The 18,023-nt window shown below is 37.2% G+C and overlaps 1 protein-coding gene and 1 long non-coding RNA gene across 6 annotated transcripts in view; one reads left to right on the forward strand and one right to left on the reverse strand.

The window, feature by feature from the left end:
• Positions 1-15,880, forward strand: part of ARHGEF10 (Rho guanine nucleotide exchange factor 10) — a 108,616-nt gene extending 92,736 nt beyond the window's left edge. For all 5 annotated transcript variants that reach the window (XM_052697048.1, XM_052697075.1, XM_052697085.1 and 2 more), the window contains 3 exons: positions 5,188-5,362; positions 12,583-12,705; positions 14,732-15,880. In XM_052697048.1, coding sequence (XP_052553008.1) covers positions 5,188-5,362; positions 12,583-12,705; positions 14,732-15,234 — 801 coding nt within the window. In that variant the 3' untranslated portion in view covers positions 15,235-15,880. The remainder of the gene's footprint in view (positions 1-5,187; positions 5,363-12,582; positions 12,706-14,731) is intronic.
• LOC128087989 (uncharacterized) lies at positions 7,724-10,294 on the reverse strand. Its single transcript, XR_008210105.1, has 3 exons — positions 10,142-10,294; positions 9,461-9,542; positions 7,724-9,256 (listed from the first exon to the last, which is right to left on the reverse strand). It is a non-coding gene; the product is annotated as an uncharacterized LOC128087989 (long non-coding RNA).
• Positions 15,881-18,023: the final 2,143 nt, after the last annotated feature.

Raw genomic sequence — 18,023 nt, forward strand, 5'->3', positions numbered from 1 at the left:
TTAATTTCCATTAAAACTGCAGTATAACAACAACAGAACATCTTAGTGGCCTAAAGTTTGTTTTACAAAATATGAGGAATTAACACCTCTTCCTTCAATCTGTGATAGAATTACAGTGAGTGCCACAATGTTTACAGCCACAAAATTCTTTCAAACGGGAATCTGTGTGAGATCACGGCCTCCTTCATTGTGTGCTTTGTTTTGTTTCATTGATGATCATGTTTTCTCCCACCAATTGTCTGCTTAGTACAATTGATTCTGTGAGTCACTGTCATGGGTTTGAAGGGAAATAGTGAATGTTCTAATTTCTTCTTGTTGTTTTTTTTTTTTGTTTTGTTTTTGTTTTTTGTATCTGGGCTTTCTGGATTACTTGTTTCATCTAAGTAAATGTTTGAACCTTATGTTTTCTTCCTTTGTATTTTCTCCAATGCTTATATTGTTTCTAGCTTGGGTATTATGATAAGGGAAAGATTTTGAACGGGATTTGGATAGGTACTTGTGATGGATTTCCAGCTACCTTAACTGGGGGAGTGGATTAGCCTCTTGGACACTTAGAATTACTGTCCTAAACAGTTCTGTCATGGTTCCTTTAACCAGGCTGGATGTGGCTCTTGGCAGCCTGGTCTAGTGGTTGGCAACCCTCCACATAGCAGGGGGATTGAAACTAGATGATCATTGTGGTCCTTTTCAGCCCAGGCCATTCTGTGATTCTATGACTCTCATTGATTCCTACTGAAAAATACATAGCAACAGTAGTAGAGCACAATCAGATCATTCCTGAATTTGGCTATATAAGGCCAAATCACTGTAAATAAGTTTGGTAGTTCTCAACTAATTCAATAATAAAATTCTTCATAGATGTTTTTGGATAAAGTTTGGATTATGCTATGCAGTTTTGGCACAGCAGAACAAAAGCAGGAGATAGACTTTGAGGACTAAAGAATATATAAAGCTTAATGAAATAGTGAATTATAGTAGAGAAATAGTGAATTATAGTAGAGAAAGCAGAAGTTCAGAGAGGTAAAATAAATATTCTGTCACTCTCTCTCAGACCTAGTAATTTCATTTTTCAGATCGTAGGAGGTTTCTTTCCATTTCCAAAGTGCTTTTTAAACCAATCCACCCATTGTTTATAGAGATCAGATGCACTTACTTTTATAGCTATATATAGTTATACTTGAAATAGTGCGAAAATGGTTTGTCTGAGTTGAATAATGCTTTTCATAACATAGTTTTAATTAAGAATGTGATTAATTTTTCCATGATGGGCTGACAGTCATGCTTATTTCAGACAAATAGCCATGCTATAACATATGGTCTTCCTCATAGATCTGCAAATAAGTGATTAATTTCTGTTGCCTCTTTACTGATCCTAAGATACAGGTACCAATCTTGTTTTCATCATCTCACCAGACTAAACAGCTCACTAACCTAAAGGTCTGGAGAACAAGTCTTCTGAGGACTGGCTGAGGGAACTGGGATTGTTTAGTCTGAAGAAAACTCAGGGGAGACCTCATCGATCTCAACAACTCTCTGAAAAGAGATTTGATGAGCTGGGGGTCAGCCTCTTCTCCCACATAACTAGTGAGCAGACTAGAAGGAATGGCCTCAAGTTGTGCCAGTGGAGGTTCAGGTTGGATATTAGGAAAAATTTCTTCCTGAGAAGAGTGGTCAGACACTGGGGCAGGCTGTTCAGGGAGGTGGTTGAGTCACTGTCCCTAGAGCCAGTTCAAGAAGTGCGTAGGTGTTGTATTAGGGGACATGGTTTATGAGGCAGTGCTGGTGGTAGGTGGATGCTTGGACTGGATGGTGTTGGTGGTCTTATACAACCTTGGTGATTCTGTGACTCCATGAAATTTAGACTCTGCTTCAAAAATGCATATTTTACTGTCATGAGAACCAAAATATATTTGAGATACGTCTTTCTTATCTTGCAGAGTGTAAGTTTTCCTGCTGGGAGGTAAATAGCAGCAAATAAATGTTTATTCTCCCTCTGTCCTCTCCTGTTAACAGGTAATTCACTTATTAGTAAAGATTTAGCTTCATAATTTCTGCATATTAATCACCTCTGCTTTGTCAACAAGAATCCAGATGTTGCACAGTGTTCAACTCTTAGTCTTCCCTTTATGCAACTCCTTTTTTTTTTTCTTTTTTTTCTCTTGGTGTTGTATAAAACAATTAACAGAATCACAGAATGGCCAGGGTTGGAAGGGACCTCAAGGATCATGAATCTCCAGCCCCCCTGCCATATGCAGGGCCACCAAGCTCCACGTTTAATACCAGACCAGGCTGCCCAGAGCTCCATCCAATCTGGCCTTGAACACCTCCAAGGACGGGGCATCCACAACCTCTCTGGGCAGCCTGTTCCAGCACCTCACCACTCTCTCTGTAAAGAACTTGCCCCTGACATCCAACCTCAATCTTCCCTCCTTCAACTTAAAAATATTTCCCCTTGTCCTACTGTTATCTACTCTTTCAAAGAATTGATTCCCCTTCTGTCTGTAGGCTCCCTTTAGGTACTGAAAGGCTGCAATGAGGTCACCCTCATTTCAGGAAATGATTTTGTCATCAACACCTCAAGCCCCTTGGGATGGGACATGTGTGAAATGCAACAACTGTTGTTAAATATTAATTATATTTTCTGGTACTCTTTCTAAGAAGAAGAAACTTGTCCTTAGTCTTGATCCTAGATCTGTGAGCTGTATTGCTTTCAAGTATTAACCTTGATCCTGGAGTATTCTCTGTGCTTGTAGACCCTTAGGCTCTGCAAAGGCAGGCTGTGCTTGTTTAAAAACAACTGTGAAAAGAGCCAGAGAATTTAGTAAAGTCACCAACTGAATGTTATTACATCTTGTTTTGGTTTGTCTTGTTTTTAAATAATTGGCTAACCATACATGAGCAATTCTTGTTTTAACGATGGATGTAGAATAAGCTGAAATGTTCAGCTGGATAAACCGAACAAGTGAAAATCCTATACCTGAGTGTATTTTGCCCAAGTATTGTACTTTTTTAAAAGTGGTGAGTAATTTGTTTTACCTTGTGAGTGATGATGCCCATTATGCATCTCTCATTAAGCTTGAAAAACTGCAGTTCAGTTCTTGGCACAGCTGTTCAGTATGAGTGGGCAACCCTTCAAAAGAAAGATTTCAGCAATGCCACACGCTGTTGAAACAATAGTTAGTTATGTGTAACTCTACTGCAAGACAGACTCTCTGTGGCATCCAGAAAGTGTTCTGCCTCTGTGATGTTGCCATAGAATTAGAATAAGACTGTCTGAGAAAAACAAAAACAAACAAGAAAAAGAATCTGAATAGAAGGCAGAAAGGAATGAAGTTATGAAGAGTAAAATGGAATGAAGCTCAATTCCTTTATTTAAAAAGAGAATAAGCCATTTTTGTCCTTTAATAATTGTATTTCATGAGAAGAAAAAAATCTTGGAAAAAAAATTGTGTTTCACATAAATGTGTAATTGAAACAGATGTCAAAGCCTCGATACAAAAACATAAGCAATTGCAAAAGAATGTTCAGGTTTGGGTATGTTCCTGTTCCATCTTTGAAAGAGAAGAATAGTTCTTTTTATAGGCTTTTTGTGGCGCTGACAGTATTACAGTTTTTCTTGAAACATTTCAACAAGCAGCTGTACCAACTGCAGGGTAGACAAAGTGGGAGTATAACAAGTTAGCTGGTAAAAATGGAATGTGACAAAAATGCCTGTGGAAGTTGTTTACAGTTGCACTCACACAATTGTTGTCTGTGGTCAGAAAACCAAAGAAAATTAATTTTTTATGATCAGCTTCGTTTTTCTCTTACTCCAAACAGTGTGGATTGCTAGCAGGATTCACTTCAGTGGCCTGAGAAGTTTTTATAACTGAACGTTAAAAGAAAAATGTAAACAATTTTTTAAAGTAATTTTCCTTATTTGTAAGAAGCCAATTTTGTGGTGGAAAGTAGTAGTTTATGGATTATTATCTATTGTGAATTTGCTTTTCATACTTTATTACTTAAGGACCTCTAAGTAAGGTATCAGAAGTTATATTTTGTGAAAGCTTTGAGTCCTATTCTTATTTATGATCTTCATCTATTCATTGAATTTAGTTGAAGAAATTGAACTGCAATACGCAAATATGCTCAAAATATACTTGTGTTAGGCTAAGAGCTTATCCTTAGAACTGTGTTATTTAAATTGGGATGCAAAGTAACTAAAATGTAGCTCTTAATTCTAATGCATAGAAAATCTAAGTGTGATTTTACAGTGAGGAATGAGGTACTCTTGCATTTTATCTACGAATATAGTTAAGAGTATATAATAAGAACTGTGAATATTACTGCAGATATTTACTTCCTATATTCCTCTGGGAGGGGTTTGTATTCAAAGAACAGTTTGCCATTTATTTAGCTAGGGAAATGTTATGTTTATCAGATTAGCCCCCTGCATTTGATAATAGCTGGCACAACATTAAAAGGCTGTGTTTAACTTCATAGGCTGCTTACTTAGAAGAAAAAATGAAACCAAAATATCACTACTTCCTCTTAATGATTAGAGACCTTTACTGCAATTTTATTTCACATGTTAACAGAAATATGTAGAGAAGTTTCAGCCTTTCTAAAGCTATTTAGAAGTTGTAACTATGAAGACATTAGATCAAGGAAGAAAATTCAGGCACTAGATCTGAAAGTCTGGCATAGTTATTTGTCATCAGAAGAAGCATTTTGACTTTTTGTTTTAGCTTCAGCTAGGTTGGAATTTCTTTCTTTAGTGCCTGGGATGGTGCAAAGGGCCCAAGGAGCTGGGAGGGAACAGGATTAAGACAGTTAGCTTAAGCTGGCCAAAGGGATATTTTTCCATCCCATGTGATATCATGCAGAAAGAGCTTTGAAAGCGGTGGGAGTTCATCTGTCCTTTCCTCTGCTTGGGGTTCTGGCTGGACATCAGTCTGAGGTGGTGAGCAATTGCTTGTGCATCACCTTATTATATGCATTCATATATATATCTGTTGTTTAAAAAAAAAAAGAGAGCATAGAAAATAACAAATCTTATGAAGCAGTCAGGACATATCCCGAGCAAAGCAAAGAAAATGAGCTTTGTTGTTGGCATGGAGGACATAGACACAGTGCCCGTACTGAGAAGCTGATAATGAAGGTTGAATGATGTAACATTTCCTCAAAGATTATTTGTTTTACTTACAGAGCCATTTTGAAGCACACCAAGAGGAAGGTATGGTAATCTCTCACATGGCTGTTGCTGGAGTGGGAGTCTGGATTGCTTTCACATCTGGATCTACGCTTCGTTTGTTCCACACTGAGACACTGAAACACCTCCAGGATGTTAACATTGCCACGCCTGTTCACAATATGTTGCCAGGTAGCTGAATCACACCACATGACAAAAAAAACCAACTGTTTTGTTTTGTCTCTATCACTGTTATTTTCCAGATTGTAGATAAGGCCAGAATCAGAACATCTGTTTCAGTCTTTGATAGCTATCGTGTGACTGTTTACTTTAGTAAATCACGGTCCCTTGTCTGCCCAAAAGAAAGGCATGTGCAATGAGCTTATTGAGTGTCAGTTCTCCTCAGTGGTTTTAAATTTATATTATATAGATAAACAGGTGGATTTTTTTTTTTTTTTTTTTTTTTTTTTGTGACTATAAAATAGGAGAGTGATTCAGTCTATCACGAAAATGTGTTTCCTTTGCAAATGTTAGTGTTTTCTTCTGGAAGTTGGTACTAAAATACGTGATGGAGTCAGTCAGCCTAGGATCTGAACCACCCAATAAAGCACTTGCTTAGTGTCAGTTGCTTACAGTGAAGTCAGTGGAACTGCTCGCATCTCCGTTTAGGAGTGTGTTGTGTTCAGTGTTCTCTTACTTAGATATTTAGTTTGTTGAATTAAAAACATTTGTATTATAAGCAAAGATAGAACCTCTGGTTGTTAGGGTGATGTTTAACAAACCTTTAAGTGTTTTAAGACAGAAACTGTTCAACCATACTAAGATCATCAGTGTCACAGACAGCTGTTCTGGTCTGTATCAGATTTACAAGTGAGTGACTCTGGTAGTTAGACACATACCGAATAGAGATAAACTTATTTCTGGCACCTTTTTTCAAATGCCATGCACAGATGTTATTACAGACTGATGTAGGCCAATATGACCCTTAGACCTACCCAGTACTAATGGACACAGGTTTGGGGATGTCTTTCCTCTGTGCTGTAATGAGCACGTGTGCATCAGGTAAGAGAAATGAGAATGACCATGTTAGCCTTGCAGTAAAAATCTGTTTTAAATCGTGTCCATCTATAGTGTTCTAGGTAGGATGTTTTTAACACGTTGTTTGTAGCACTGTTACAAACCAGCAGCAAATGTCTTGCCTTTAAATAGATTGTATGCTTTAATTAATTGTGGTTATGAAAAGAAATCAAGACCAGTTTTTAAAAAGATTAACTTTCAAAATGTTCTACTGTCTGTGGGGGAAGGGGGAGGAAGTAGGGCCTCCCTTACACACATTTTATGCTAAATTTCAAACAAATTTAGCTTTGGTATTCATAGCCATGGTAATAAAACTGATGATGTAACACATGATTTTTTTTTTTCTGTAGAACAGTTTTAGCTGATTATATCTCCTTGGTGTCATTCTTACCCATTTTAATCTCTCTTTTTTTTTTTTTCCTCTGTCTTTTCCCAAAATGCACTTCAGTGAATGGAAATGGAAATTTATTTTAGAAGTAGAACAGCACTTTTTATTACAGCAAATGTTCCAAGGGAGGAATCCATTCTAAAAATGAAATGAATTTCAATTATTTAGCAGCAGCTCTTGGGCATGCTTATGTTATCCCAATAATGCTACACCAGCAAAGGCTAAAAGACAGAGTAGTAGGAGGTTTACATAATAAGCAACACTAAGAGCTTTTGGAACAAAAAATAAATAAAACTGTGTAGTATACACTCAGATTAAAAAGGAACAAAAATCTGACATAGGAGGAAGAATGAAGTGGCTTCGTAGTTACAAAACACACATGTTTTTTACATTTTCTGTGGATTTTAATGAACTGATTACTGTTTAGAAGTGTGATGTGCAACAGGACATCTTTTACTTTTTAAAAGAAACAACTCTTAGCTTTCTGAAATCCAGTGGGAGTTCTTTAATATGCAAAAAGAGCACGTAAGTAAAAATTCAGCTTGTATTGAAATGAGGCAGAAGAAATTGATGTAAAAATATTGCTAAGGATCTTAGGAGGAGAGATTAAAAAGAAGAGTGCATGATTATCATTATATAACTTCTTGAAGCTGGACTCCTTTTGCCAAGTTCTTACTAGGAGCAGCGATGCGTGATATTGGCCTAATAGGCCGCATGGAGAGGTCATCTGCATCTTCACTTAATGCAGTGGACATAACTTGTTTACATAATGAAATTATCATTATTTTGTAGGTATACAGTAGAAGACAAATTTACTGTTACTGTGTCAGAAAGGCTACTTGAATTACAAAGCTATATTTAGAGGGTACTTGTAGTAGTCAGTTAAGACAGAGAGGAAGTTTTCATACCCTTGGTAATCAGTTCTCATGATGTTAGATTTTTTCCATTTCGGGGAGAAGACAGCTTTTAATATCACTGCTTACTTTCTTTTTCCTAAAGGATGTGCCTCCTTTACTTTGAGAAATATAACTCAGCAGCCCACCGAGTAGGAGAGAATTAAAGAATAATGAAATATAAAGGAACTGGCACAGGAGATTACTGTCATTATGATTCAGTGGAATTTAATAATGTAAAAAAGGAGACAGAACCACGGACCACAAGCCAAAAGTATATATATATATATTTTTCAATCATGATTGATTTGTGGAAATGTTTTATACACTGTGTTCACAGAGGTCTGGCTAAGGAAAGAGCTTGACTGAAAAACTGCCGCCTAGATATAGGTCATATTTTGATTATTTTCATGTCGAATATGTCAGCTAAATGGCATAAAAAGACCAATTAATCTGCTGAGACATCTGAGTGGGTTCTGAATAACTACTGTATCCTAAAACACCCTCTATCAACTGTGTCCCTGCAAGCTGTCATTCAGCTGTGCTCAGTCACTAGGTAGTCCACATACAAGGGATGTAACTAATACTCTTAGTGACTCTGTTCTGTGCTCAAGCTGATGATTTTCTGGAGTTGTGGAAAGTTTGTATGTAGGGATACAGGTCTGAAAAATAAACATGACCTTACTTTCCATAGGATTTCTGTTTAATACAGAGCGCTCCACAGAAGCGTTGCATGCTGTATCATCAAAACCACAAGCCATAAAATACTTCCTAATACTGTATGACAAAGTTAGGTTCTCTTTAGAAATAACTAAATAAATATCTCCAAAAAGCACAAGGACAGTATGAAAGAAGAAGATTGAGTTGAAGAGCATCGTCATCACTACAGACCATACAACTGTACAGTACAGTGAGACTTATTTTAAGTGGCCTAAGCTCAGCTGTCTGCTAACTGACATACTGAGTAGGAGAAAAAAAATAATATGTGAAGACAAATGTAAAAACTCACCAATGTGCTTCACCTATTAGCTTAGTATTTATGACCAGTGATTGAATCTTACTGATTAAAAGGTAACTTTTCACCCATCTTTGTCACATCTCACACAGCCTGGATAGTGAAAATAAATTAAAATCTTACAGCATGTGAGTGCACAGTTCTTGGTTTTATTAATAATCTTGTTTTCAATTTCATTTGAATTTCATTTGACACTTTTGAATAACTTCGTTGTACAAATGTTCCTCAGACATGCTTTTTAAAGAGATTTCTGTGACCTTAGTTCACTGTGTTTCTCTGCTCATATGAATGATGAAAGGTTACCTGCAGAACAGAGAGGCAATTTCTGTTGATGTTTCTGTACTCTGATTGTATCCGTGTATGCTCTAATGGCACACGTGTGTTTCCTGGACACAGATGGGAAAGGCAAAGAAAAATGGTATCATTTCCTTTCTGCAGAAAACAAACTATACATTGAGACTTAGAGTTTCCTTTTGTTCCCACCTCACCAGATGCCACAGCATAAAATGTAGTTGCTTTATGATTTTGCTGCTGAGAAATGATTAAAAGATGCATGAAAATCTGAGGTCAGCCCATTTGATTTGCTTTTTTAGACAGTTTTTTATATAGCAGGAAAAGCAAGGTCATGTAAGAGGATATGCACCAGTATGTCCTTGCACGTAGCTAGGGAGCACATGGTTGAGTGTGAGTCAGAAGATGAGACCTGAGAAAGGCTGAACACAAAGCAGAAATATATTAAAACTATTTGTCCTTGTGTAAGCCTAATTGGTGACTTCAATTCTTGGTAGACTCAAGATCTTGGTAAGATTATTTCATGACTTTGACAATTCCATCATTGCACTGGAACAGTGTGATCTAGCAGTTTTCCTATTTAAAGTAATTTTTGTTTGTTTTTGGGATTTGTTTTTCTGACTTACCCCTGTTAGCTCGTTGATTTCTGTGCTTACTGCTCAACAAGTTGTAGAGAACTGGTTTTACTTTTTTCTCTTGATCTGAAATCTGTACAAATACAAAGTCAAGTAATAACAAAGAAAAGCAGGAGTCCAAACCTTGGGTAGCAGAGAAATAAGTATTTAAGATTACTATTTATTTGAATGGTATTTTCTCTCTTTTTTTAAAAAAAAAAGTTATTATATGCTATTTCAAAGTATTTTTTCAAATGCAGATGTTTCCTGCTTTTCAAAGATTTCAAAGCAAACATCGTTCCTTTTGACCTCACTGTAGATGTTTCATGCTTAAGGCTGTGTTCCATGTTTAAGATTCTAATTTGCTGGCTGGTAATTTGCTGTTCTCGCCTACAGAAACAGTGAGGAGCATTACTGGTTTTCACTGGGAACAATTAGTAGTTGTACATAGTTTCAGGGTTGGTGTATAGAGTCATGCATATTATTTTTACATTTTAAACAGTTGAAAAGATATTAAAGATCTATTGTTAGAAATGTGAGCATCTTCTTCAAAGGCTTTGACAGGCAGAAGTAAAACTGATGTGTTTCACAGTTAAAAAAAAAAGTTGAAAATTGCACTTTAATATTTCTGTTTGCACTCCGTAAAACAACTGTAAATGAAATGGAGTGAGATTAGGCCAACCTGCAGTTTACCTTGTGTTTGCTGTGACACAGGTTGTAGGAGATCTTAAATATCCTGTGTATGTAGCCTGAGCAGATCTGAACTCTAAATCACGAAGTTCAAATCTTGATTTTTGACGACTCCAATATGCAGAGGTTGTTGAACATCCACATTTGAACTTGTTTTGACCTGTTATAAAGGTAAATGTAAAATCTGTATTAGCAAATGATTGAGGAAGACAAATAGTTGTCACATGTTGTATGTACGGCTTTGAAAACAGCACAAGCAGACTTTTATTGTGCATTACTGTTTTTCTTTCACTCTCAAGGCTGCCACATGTCTTCACTGTGGGTTTTGATGTGTTTTTGGACAGTGTGTGGTCACTTGACTGCTCTCTCTCCAGAAGTAGAAGTCTGTGCCTCCCCAGAGGACTGTCCATCTAACTAACCAGTGTTCAAGGAGTGTTCTTGTGTGCTTTGCTTTGGAAACTAAATTCGTCTCATAAAATAAATAAATAAAGCCTTCCAAAGGTTAATAATTTGTCTAAGGGCATAAACCATGTATGCTTATCTACCTGAAGAGGGATAGTACCATCATACAAAAAGAAATAATGACAGTTTATGGAAAAACCATAGGTGGCTCTCTTCTAGTCTGTTATTAGTAAGCAAAAATTAAATTAATTTCCCTCATGCTGATTATTCCTTATGTGGCCATGACAGTAATTGGTGAGTGATCTCCCTGTCCTTACCTCAGCCCACAAGCATTTTTCATCACATTTTCTCTCTGTTTTTTTGAGGAGTTGAAGTGGTATGGTAGAGCTTAGCTACTGCGTGTGAAACCACCACACTCACTGAAGGCCTCCATGAGTAGATGGAAGCTCTTCAACTTTTTCATGCTAATTACAACTATGGACTGTGACCTCATTGCCTTTAAGGTATTTTAGAATGTGTTTTAGGGTAGTCAAAGCTGAGAATCCAGATCTGGCCCTGCAGGTAATATGTGCCTTTTACAATAAACCATTACTGGATAAATGTTTTGGTTTTGTAGAGTTCTGTGAAGAAAGACTTGGACTGGAGTCCACCTGCTGCTTTGCAGTTGAGTGCTTTAACCTTCAGGCTTCAGTCAAACTGCTTCTTCCCTGCTTTCCAACTGGGTCTGTGATTCATGCATTCTTAGCTGTAAATTGGCCCAGCTTCAAAGGAAGAGATGGAAAATTCATTCATTTGTGATGTACCGTAATTAAGGTATTTTTTCAAGGTGTGGAACATGTAGGTTCATCTAAGTTATATCAGAAGTGGAATCCACATTCCCTACTTACTGGTGAAGTGATTAACAACTTGAGGGCTATGATAAAGATGGGAATGACTGCTCTCTTATCATGTAAAGTTAATTGTAAATCCAAGAACATGTAAGCTGTGAACCTGGGTGACTTCACCATAGTTTAAATGCTTCTAAATGGAATCATGGCAGAAGTTTGGCAGGAATTATTTTATCATTTTCCATTTTTGCAACCTTTCAAGGGCATTTTGAAAGTAAGTCCAACTACCCAGAATTAAATATTTAGCAAGCATTGTAAGCAGAAATGACTATTTTCCTAAGAAAAACAAAAATCTTGTCAATAGAAGAGATTTGTATGAGGTCAGAGACTAGACTTCTGAGTTCATTTTGTCTGTCTTCTTGAAACAAGGCAAATTACATCTGGTTGCTTAAGAACTTGTCCAAATTTGAGTATGTTCAATTACAGAGATACTCTGCTACCTCTCTGAGCAACTAGTGGTTGGCTGTCTTCATGGTGAAGAAGGTTTTTCTTACATTCAAAGCAAATTTGTCATGTTCCAAATTTGACCCGTGGTGTATTATCCTGTCATTGAGCACATCTGAGTAAAGTCTCTTCTGTGTACATTAAGTGCAGACGACTTGTATTTTTCAGTCTCTCTTTGTGCATGATTTACCCCAGTGTCTTGTTCATCTTAATAGGCTTTCACTGGGATTTATCCCAGTATGCCAATGTCATTGTTGTACAGGGGAACCCCAGTGTGGATGTGATACTGTGGACAATGTGGACTTCTTATACTATTTCACAAAAATAAAACCATGAGAAGAAATTAATCATGAACAAGTTTGAGTCTCAAGTATAGTGTGTTGTCGTAATACGTTATTGAGCACTGGGAAGTGGGATGCCTTTCAGTTTTATTATTAAGAGCATACACGGTCAAATTTGTAAAAGCATATTTGTAAAGGTAATGTGTGTCTATTTTTAGATACTGTGATTCAGAGATGTAGGGCAGATAATGCAAGTTCAGCTGTATTTAAATTATGACGTATGTAAAGTTTAATACAATCCCGCAGTGCATTTGCCTTTCTGATGAGTGCTTTGCTGAATGCAGCTGTGCAGCTGATTGTGTGTTTGAGGTTACTTTGACCTTGGCGGAGATCATTACATAAATAATACAGCACTTCCTGCACTTCACAGGGCAGCAGCGTGTTTCTGTGACCAGTCTGCTGGTGTGCCATGGCTTATTACTGGTTGGAACAAATCTGGGGATAATAGTAGCATTGCCAGTGCCACGCTTGCAGGGAATTCCCAAAGTAACTGGTGAGTGACATTTCTCAAATGGATTTGGTAGGATGTCGTTATGCTGAAGATTTTTTTGCTGTCAGTAGTTCAAATGATTCTGCCAAACTATGTGTGTTGTGGAAGTACTCATCAGGGCTTTGTGATGAAATTCTATCTGTTCTTCTTCCTTATCATTAAAGTATTTTCACATGCCTATCTGGATTTGTCTCAGTTGTTTGAGTCAGGACAGCAATTTTCTTTATGGAATAAGAACATGGTAGGCATTAATCCTATCAGAGTACAGTAAAAAAAATACAAGAAGAGAAGAGAGGGCATTGCAAAGATTCTTTCTTCCATACTTGGAGAAGGTTGATGCATTAGGTTTAGAGACATGGGTACTGACAATGCAGTACATTCTCTGACTGGCTATTTGGCACACTGTTTTTGTGACTTCTCTTACCAAAACTGGAGACTTGGAACATGTGAGAACACACACACACACATACATATATATATATATATATTTTTTTTTTTTACAACCACCAGTATTTTTGCATTTTGGTGCATTCGTAAGTTAGTTTCATATTGCCTTGTTTGAAACGTAGGAATGCTGCTGAATCATTTTGTAAATGTTTAAGCTGCTAGCAGAAGTGAGATTTATTTTTTTTTAATGTATGTAATTTCAATTAAGTACTATGCCATGCTACAGTTCAGTTTCACAATTTTACTAGAGCTGCTGAGCTGTGGAGAAAAGCGGTCATATTCTATGAGGCAAGTTATTTGTAACCTCCTTCAGGGATTAAAAAAAAAAAAGTATATGTAACTTTTCAGAATGAAAATGAATTGTGTTCAGCAAAATATGCAGCAATAATCAGGGAATCACTGAATGGTTTGGCTTGGAAGGGACCTTTAAGATCTTCTAGTTCCAACTCCTTGCTATAGGCAGGGACACCTCCTTCTAGACCAGGTTGCTCACAGCCCCATCCAGCCTGGCTTTGAGTGCTTCCAGGGAGGTGGCATCCACAGCCTCACTGGGCAACCTGTTCCAGTGTCTCACCACCTTCACATTAAAGAATTTCTTCCTAATATCTAGTGTAACTCTATTCTCTTACAGTTTAAAGCCATTTGTTCTCAGCCTGCCACTACCTGCCTTTAGAAGAAGTCCCTCCCCAGCTTTCCCATAGGCCCCTACATATGACAAATGTTTCTTAGAAGTTATGGAAGCAATAGTAGATAAAAATAAATGCAATACAAGTATTTAGAATTTGAACAAACAAACAAAAAAAAAATTGCACTTTTCTCACTTGTGCTTTCAGTCCTGATGATTCATCTTTATGCCATTGCACTTTCTGCAAAAATAGATTTTTTTTTTTTTAATCATAACCTGGAATGTATTAGGAAGTTAGGGATGGATGGGGTGACTTGTAGAGTAGTTGTTTCTTTTCTTTGATAACTTAACTTCTTTTCATCTTATAGGTGATTTTGTATAATGCTATGCTTTTTTTTCTTGCTGTAAGAGCCCCATACACTGATGTTGTTAGAGCTTCTGAATTTGACATTATGCAATTTGTTTCTCATATATTCTTATGATTTTCATGTGTAATTTTTCCTTGTACTACTAGCAGATATTGCAATGAAAGAGATGTTCATATGCTTTTCTAGAATGGTACAGGGGCATGGTAGGATTAACTGAAAACCACATATTTTCTTTGTGGGTTACTGTAGAAAACTCAGAATGTTATTTTTGTGTCAATGCCCAAAAAAAGTTAGCAGAAAATGTCTGTATTCATGCTGCCGTAACACAGCACAAGTCGACTTGAATTCATTCTGTTGTGTTCCAACTGGTTTATTGACACAGTCCTAAAACATCCTTATGGCACGATAGATAATTTTTTTTCCTACACTTTTCTTTAAATTGTTTATGTACAAGGAAATAGACAGTCTGTGGATGGACTGAATGCATATAACAGGATTTTAAGAGTTATGCATTCCTAAGCAAATTTAACGAAGTAAATATTGTGGAGTGCTGTAATTAAAATATTGTTGTCTTTTCTTTTGGCTGCAGGGAGAGGAATGGTGTCGTATCACGCGCACAATGGGCCGGTCAAGTTTCTTGTAATGGCTACATCTATAAACAAGAAAAACAAAAACAAGCTAAGGAACAGCCTGCCTCGTGGCTCAGAATCTAAAGACAAAGACCAGAGGAATGTTCTGCACAGTGACAGACCAGGCTCTTCCAATAGCAGCAACCCTGATACTTCAGTTTGGCTGGGAGGTTCGGCAGGATCCATTGCACAAAAAAGTGACTTGTCTTCATCTTCTGGATCCCTTACATCAAGTTCCCTAGAGCATAGGCCAGAGGACAGTAACATTTATGAGCTTTTGAAGGATCAAAATATCTCTTTTAAAAATAAAAGACAGAGATCCAAGAAAATGAAAGCAAGTTCAGTATTAGTCATTTCTGGTGGTCAAGGACACAGAAGAGTGAACAAGAAGACCAAGCAGCAACGACAAGATGAATTAGTGTCCTCAGTGATGGTCTGGCAAATCCCGCTATTAAATATATGAGTGAACTAAATTCAAGATACTTTCTGCTATTAAAAAGTCTGATATCTTTATACAGCAAATGCTGGCTTAGGACCCAAGCCAAAAGACTTTATGACATGGGAGCAATTTCAGTAGGATTTGATCACGGAATTAAGGGATACAAAGCAGAGTCTTTACGTACGTAGAATATTCTGCGGTGTCAGGGTATTGGAAAATGTCTAGCTGTTGATGCTATCTTTGATACTTAGAACAGAAAGGATTTGTCAGACATTTTAAAAGATTTTAGGACTTTTGTCTTATTTATGTTCACATTTATAAATATCGTCATTATGTTCTATAGCACTTGGGGAAGGCAAGGAACATGTGCTGTGTCACATGCTGGTTTTTGCTTATGTAAATCAGCTGTTGTTTCCTTTTCCAAACCGACATATTGCATGGGCTGTAGATTTTAACAAATTAGCACAAAAAAATTTTTAACAATAAAAATCCTAATGTGAAAGCTAATATTAGTAATTACTGTAACAGTTAGTAACATCACTCCATAAGCCAGAGTTTGCTCTGAACAAACACAGTTATATTAATTGAAACTTTTTTTTTTTTTTTCAACATAGACAATAGATTTTTTCTTTGTATTCTTAATGCTCAGTATTATGAAAAAAGTTGCAGTCCATTAATTTTCTTGGTAGGTATAATGTGTCTTTTATTCATCTATGTCATACAGAGAAAGTTGTAAGGATATCATGGCACACATAATAGAAAGTACAGATAAAGAACAGCTGTGCATTGTAGTGCTGGTAATGCGTTCCCCTCCTGGCAATTTTGTGTCAAAGGTAGATATGGACTGTGCCATTATTAACGAGGTATGCATATCCCAGATGTAAATAATGAGCTCAGAAATATACTGAAATAATCTGTGGGAGGCACAAGTAATTGTTGTGGATTTTCGTCCTACATCAGTGGATCTGTGCTATGTCCTCAGGCAAATACCTATCAGATAATGTCAGTCCACAAGTGCAGACAGCAGGGTTATGGTCCAATCTACTCACCCAGAGGTTCAGCCAAGCGTGATCTGATAAATGGATATTGTAAAACTAGGGTGCACAATTTGTTTGCATTTATTCACTGAGTAGGACAAGGTGTTGCTTTGGTACTGTTTTAGAGGGCTGAATTTTAAACAGGGACCCAGTTAATCTTCTTTTTCTTAATGAATGGATATTTCCAAAAGGAATTTTGAACTCGGGGATACTATTGACATTGCTTTTTGCACTGTACTCTCTGCGTGTGAAATACAAGGCAAGGCCTTCAGCTCAGAAAGATATTGAAAAAAATGGTTATGAGACACCTTGTTCAGTCACAACGGATTTAATATGTGTGAAATGAGGGCTTCTATCTTCTTCCCTTGTCAATAAACTGAAAGATACAGAGAGGTTAAGGCTCTTAGGCTTAATTTGGGTGTGTTAAAAACTCTAATACCGTCCATCAGTTCAGTAAAATATAAACTAAATATATCCAAAGCAAAAGTCTATCAGGTGTTTGCATTGACTAAAATCAAGCGCAAGTTTTGGCTGTTTTGGCGCTTGTCTTGTCCCAGTAAATTATAAATGTACTCTAAATTTTCGGTCTGCTCTGAAAAGTGAATCTGCATCAAGCCAACACCAAAGTCAGTGAATGGGCTGATTCACTGAGTTTGGAGTGCTGCAGTAAGGTGGTGTCCTGCCTTGCTGCCACATGGCATACAACCAGGACAGAGGGAATGCTACTGCACGATTCCTACCCGTGTCAGCTGGGTGCTCCCAGCATTGATATGGACTTGGTGTCGGCGTCAGTCCCTGTGAAATAAAAAGCAGTGTCTCTAAGGCAGGCTGCCAGCAACATTTCCCCAGAGTTTTCCTCTTCTTCTTGTCCTTGTGCCTGGTCTACCTTGCCTGAGGGTTCAAGACCAGCGGCGTTTTCTACATTCTTCCATAGGCCCTGGGGGTTTATCTTTGCCCACTGTGTGGAAATACTAAATTGTACAGTGTGAGCTGTGTATAAAGCCTCTCCTGCGTATAAAGCCTATATAACCTGATGTCTCTTTGCTACACTAGAGCAGAAAGACCACAGGTGTGATTCTGCATGCTCCTCAAGTGTGGGCTTCCATGTCCATACTTTTGGGGCTGGAAGATTATGCTCACTTTTTCATGGGTCTTTATCATTAAGAATGGTAAGCTAAGACCCCATGTAATAAGCTGGAAACCCACGTGTGGAGTTATTACCGGAGATGCTAGAAATGAGGCACAAGAGTTTTAAAATTCTCAGTGATATTCATCCTACCTTCCAGCTGAAATGTAGCTTTCTTCAGTTTAGTCAAGAGAACAGGAGAAACAAAATACAAATCTGCTCTTCAGAAAGTCCATTGAAGTTTTGCCACTGACTTCAGTAAGAACAGAAATAGGTCCTTCATTTACACTATACTGCTTTGAAAGTAAAGATATGTATTTGTCTTACCAAGTGGAAATAAAACAAAGATAAGCTGTACACCTTTGGAAATATGAATTGAAGTCGACCTTCAGTGATGGAGCATGACGTGCAATGCTTGTTTTCTGATACATAGCTTCCATAATAAGGTATTGCCTTGCAGTGAAAGCAGACAGGAACCAAAGTTTCTCTTACAGCATGCAAGTAAACTTTATAGCTATTTCTGACTGCTGCTGGGTAGATTGGATTTTGCTTTCTGGTACTGCTTTGCTAGATTTGTAGAATTTATGGAACACTTTAGGGAAAAGGGGGAGAAAGTGTAACCACTACGATATATTCTGTATATGTTTTCT

Source organism: Tympanuchus pallidicinctus, unplaced genomic scaffold (assembly GCF_026119805.1).
Source record: "Tympanuchus pallidicinctus isolate F22 unplaced genomic scaffold, pur_lepc_1.0 scaffold1, whole genome shotgun sequence".
Lineage (NCBI taxonomy): Eukaryota > Metazoa > Chordata > Aves > Galliformes > Phasianidae > Tympanuchus > Tympanuchus pallidicinctus.